Source organism: Sinocyclocheilus grahami, unplaced genomic scaffold (genome assembly GCF_001515645.1).
Source record: "Sinocyclocheilus grahami isolate Dianchi unplaced genomic scaffold, SAMN03320097.WGS_v1.1 scaffold127.1, whole genome shotgun sequence".
Lineage (NCBI taxonomy): Eukaryota > Metazoa > Chordata > Actinopteri > Cypriniformes > Cyprinidae > Sinocyclocheilus > Sinocyclocheilus grahami.
In genome coordinates this window covers 684,907-690,082 of record NW_015505306.1, presented here as the reverse complement: position 1 = coordinate 690,082, position 5,176 = coordinate 684,907, and the positions used below count along the sequence as shown (strand labels likewise).

At 35.5% G+C, this 5,176-nt stretch overlaps 1 protein-coding gene across 1 annotated transcript in view; it reads right to left on the bottom strand.

The window, feature by feature from the left end:
- Nucleotides 1-5,176, bottom strand: part of tubg1 (tubulin, gamma 1) — an 18,417-nt gene that overhangs the window by 8,586 nt on the left and 4,655 nt on the right. Inside the window, exons 3-4 of the mRNA XM_016279172.1 lie at nucleotides 3,375-3,542; nucleotides 1,927-1,995 (exon numbers count right to left, since the gene is read on the bottom strand). Of these exons, the coding sequence (XP_016134658.1) occupies nucleotides 1,927-1,995; nucleotides 3,375-3,542 (237 nt within the window). The remainder of the gene's footprint in view (nucleotides 1-1,926; nucleotides 1,996-3,374; nucleotides 3,543-5,176) is intronic.

Genomic DNA, 5,176 nt, shown 5'->3' with positions numbered 1-5,176 from the left:
GACTTGCTGCCACCTGCTGGCGGTTTTAATTTCAAATTTCGGCTTTTTCTTTTCTTTTTTATTTTTTTTTATTTTTTTCATGTTTTAAATCATTTCAAATATCAGTATTCAACGTTTTATGTTTAATATATCAAAACATTATTTATGCATTTGTAATTGCAGGTTAAATGCATTCATGTCTTGCATTAAACAAAATACATGTGTGTAAATACATCTGCCACTTCAGATGCAGCTTCTGTGTTGATTTAATTTGCTTGGTAACAGCCCAAATGTCTTATTATTCTAATTCCCTGATTAAATGTAAGAATTTGACTCAAAAGATAATGGACACTTTTAGAAAAAATGGCTTTATAAAGGTAAAAATGCCCATAAAATGCAAAAATCAGTTTAAACTTATTGGAAAAGATTAATTTATCAGTATGAACTGACCACCACACAGAATATGAAGAATATTAAAAACATTAGGAGTAAGCTGTCTTCGGCAGTCCTTAAGGTACCAGCACAATAACACATTCCGCAAAATATCGTCTAATTATCGTTATCGATAAAATCCCAGAAAATATCGAGATATAATTTGTCAATATCGCACACCCCTAAATGTTACAAAAGATTTCTATTTCAAATACATGCTGTTTTTTTAATTTTTCAAAGAATCCTGAAGAAAAATATCAGTTTCCACAAAAGTATTAAGCAGCACTGTTACTGTTTTCAACAGTGGTAAAAAACAAACAAGAAATGCTTCCTGAGCATATTAGAATCATTTCTGAAGGATCATGTGCCACTGAAGACTGGAGTAATGACTGTTGAAAATTCAGCCATGCGTCACAGGAATAAATTACATTTCAAAATAAATAAAAATAGAGAGCAGTTATTTTAAATTATAATAATATTTCACAATATATTACTGTGTTTATTGTATTTTTGACCAAATAAATGCAGCCTGGGTGAGCATAAAATACTTATTTCAAAAACATTAAATCTGTCCCCAAACTTTTGAAGTTAATGTAAATCAAATAATTTAAACGGAATTATTTGACTGAATAATTGCACTTAACAGGGAGTTAAATAAAAAACAATTTCAGAAATATAAACACTTTGCTGGAATATATTTTAAAGGTATAATTCAGCCAAAAATAAATATGGTCAATTCTATTACAATCTTCCTCTCAGAACATCATGAAATTTATCACATGTTGGGTAAATTGAGGGAGTGTTTTTTTTTTTTTGCCCCCACATTTTAAATATCTGGGGATTTTTTTGCCCCAAGCCCTAACTAATTTCTGTGACGTTCTCTCACCTTTCGGCAGTTATGCATGCAACTGACTGCTAACATCATCCTCCAAACCACTCCCTAACCTCCACTTACATTCAAGTTATACATGTGCATGCACACACCAGTAATTGTGGGTAATAAAGTGAATGACACAGATTACGCAGGGAGGGCTGAGTCTGTTGATTTAATGGGAAGAACATCTGTATCTTGTAAATTAAGAGTGTAAAAAAAGCATAAAATAGCACTTTTGTACAACCATCTGTGGACAATCACATACATGTATAAATGTAGCTATATGCATACATCGGTCTATGTATGTTAGCAACCTAAAAAAAGAACAGACGAAGCACTGCAGAAAGGGGTACAGGAGAAAAAAAGCAACAGGAAAAAAAAGGAAGTACGTCAAATGGTACGTCACTTTACCATCTGGAGATCATTAGAAAGTGTTTTAAAAATCTGAATCTGTTTAAAAAACCCAAATATTCTCCAAAAGTTAGAGAAAACGTAAATTAATGAATGAATGACACACAACCAAAGGGTAAAAACCAACCCATTCATAAGAAGCTACTTTTCCAGCTTTTATTTCTAACTAAATTTGATATTGTCTGCTAAACCACTTCTTTCAGACAAAGTGTACAGTAATTGAGTCATACCTCCAGACTGTCACTGCCATCTGCCTCTCTGTCAATGATGTCAAAGATGTCCTCATGGATTTTTTCTCCCTGAAATTAACAAATGTCGACCACAATTTAATTAGAAAACAAGTTAAAGTTGTCAAACATGAACATGTAATCCCCCCCCCCCCTATTTTTTTAAACAAAAAGTCTAATTCTTGTATAATAATTATATTTGCATTTTTATAACCACATCGTAACTGAGACAGGGCCTGAATGTCATTTTAGTAAATAGGGGGGGGGGGGGGGGGGTGTCCCCTTTGGGTGTCTCTGGGGGGGGGGTTTCCCCCTTAGGTGACTCTTGTAGGGGTTTTTTTTTGGGAGAGGAGGTTAATGTTTAATCACTCAATGTATTTGTATACCTACAATTGATGCAATGTGCTGAATCATTTATCTTGTTAGAAAGATACAGAAATTTGAAAGTGTACAACTTTCACTAAATTATGAAATGGGGTAATTTTTGTTGTGCAACTGCCAACGCAGCGAAAATGCATTTGATTTCAAACTTTTAACTAAATTAATTTTAACTAAAAATGAAACTGGAAAAATAAAGTACATACCGATTTAAAGGGGTCATGAACTGAGAAAACACAATTTCCTTGATCTTTTGACGTATAAGAGGTCATTGTACTATAAAAACATCCTGCAAGTTTCAGAACTCAAAACTTTCTTGTTAGTCTAAAAACAGCTTCTGTTGAAGCCAATCTGCTAAAACGACAGGTTGTGGAATGTGCCACTTTATGACGTAATAGTGTGGCTAAACCCTGCCTCTGCAGAAGATCTACGCCTGCTTCTACTTCACTGCCTGTTTAGCCCCGCCCCCTGATTCGCACATGTAGTGTAAATAACGAGAGAGGCAAACACAGGTCTATGCAGAAACCAAACAATAAAGATGCTCCGAAGTAGACTTGTGCGATTCGATAATGTGATATATTACGGTAATGAATATGCACGATATTGTTATCGTGGGCACTTCTAAATACCGTGAATAATTATATATTACAAATTATTCAGAATTTTGAATACATTTTAAGAATACATTTCCCATCAACTGGTCAAAATGCATAACACCGCTGTATACTGCCTGAAAGACGAGTGCGCACTCTGATGTAAATAAGCTCGGACGAGAAGCACATGGCGGAACATGTGAGAGACGCTCTGGATGAAAGCGTACTTTCACTCTCTGACAGCAGATGGCGGATCAGCAAGAGCTTGATGGGGCGACACGGAATGAAAACGTTTTTTAGGAGTTGCGGCAATAGAGGCGGTGCAACTATAACGACATGTGGATAATCCCGCCCACTCTAAAGCGGTACTGAACTGCAGTGGAAACGCAAACCGAGCCGAGCCGTGTCGTACCGTACTGAGCCGTGCCGAGCCGAGTTGTACCACGCAGTGGAAAAGCGCCATAACATCACTCAGTGTACCTGAGAGAAGCCACTGGCCCAGTTGTTACCGGCTCCACCACCATGCTCAGACAGGTAGATGTTCTCTGGGTTGTACAAGTTGGCATAGGGGGAGTTCAGGATGGTGTGGATGACTCGGGGCTCCAGGTCCAACAGCACAGCACGAGGGATGTAGTGCTCATCATCTGCCTGAAGGGGGTGAAACAGAGGAGAAAAAGATCAATGGAAATTACATTTTCATAAGTGCTTCTCAATACTCCTTACAAGGAAAGGACAAAAGGATGCTCAATTTCAGAAATGAGAAGCAACTCAGGTCTACTTAAGATGCTTATGATTACTCGTGCAGCTTGAGACTGCAAAATGAAAGCATCCAAGAGAATTCGAGAATATATCTTTCAATGTATGATATCTGTAGTGCAGACTACTGCTGCTTTACATTATGGTTGAACGATGTATAGGCCACACTGACATACCGGCAGATAGGCTAGTTAGCATCTTTTACTAATCGTCATCGACCATCGATTTTCACATTGCTGAGAAAATCAAAGCATTAATAGAAAGGCAAATGCAATATTACGTTCTCATATCCGAGCAAATACAAAATCTTTAGTATAATCTTTTAGATATTCAAATAGTCTTTGAATATCTAATAAATATTTAATTCCACCAACCACAAAATGTTTGTGAATCTAGCAGTTAGATACTTAGAAGTGTGCATTTGTAGCCTAGATTAAAAAGTGTGTACTGTACTCTGTGAGTGATGGGCCAGACTAAATTAACTTTTTTATGCAAAAAACTATAATAGCATTTCAGAGTCAAGACTGCAATCAAAATTATAAAGTGGTTTGTTTTTCATCAGGTTCAAATTATTTTTGTCATATTGATTTTTCTAAATGTTTATTTCTCATTTATTAATTATTTAAAATAAATACATTTTATTGCAGAATGTGTTATTTACTATCTTTAAATTAAATGCTTTGATATCATTCATATATATTTTTATTCGTCACCCGGCTCTCTAAAATATTGGCATCACCATCAAAAAATCCATATCGGTCGATCACTAGTTTACATACCACACAACTAGCCATAATACAGAGGACATTACTATAATACTGTGACTCACAATCTATTCACATCAGAAGAGAGCTTTAACACCGAATGCCTCATTTCAGAAGAAATATAAGCAGTCCCTTTGAAAACATTAGGATTTCACTGCAGTTTCTGTGAAATAACTCATTTTGATCTTTAATTGGAATAGTCTTTTGGTCCGAAAAAATGGAAGCTTTATTTCAAATTAATTTTCCGTCAGATTGTCAAAAGGCCTCCACATAATGACTGTAAAGGGATAATGGACTTACAACAGCTGCAAACATGTGAACCTGGCTCCACCTGGTGGTCAATTATGTGAACACCTAACTAACTAATGAAGAATCTTATTGACATGTTACATTTTCTTTTAAAGTCGCGTGAACCGGAAGTTGCTGCCGACTTTATTTCAGTGTAGTGACCTATTTCCAGCTGAAACGGACTATTGAATAGAGGGCGGGGTTTTATTGTTGCGCTCCTCCTCTCTGTCTCTCACTCATACAGGGTTTCTGCAGACTTGAACAAGTTCAATTTAAGACTTTTTAAGACCTTTTTAAATACCACCTTATATGAAATTTAAGACCTAAACCTGTAATGGAAATACACATTTTATTACATACATATATGTAATATTTAACGTGTATAAATTAAAAAGAAAACAAAATAGCAATGCTGTAATAAATGGTATTTATTACTATGATATACAGTGAACTTTTCATGTCAGCAGACAATAT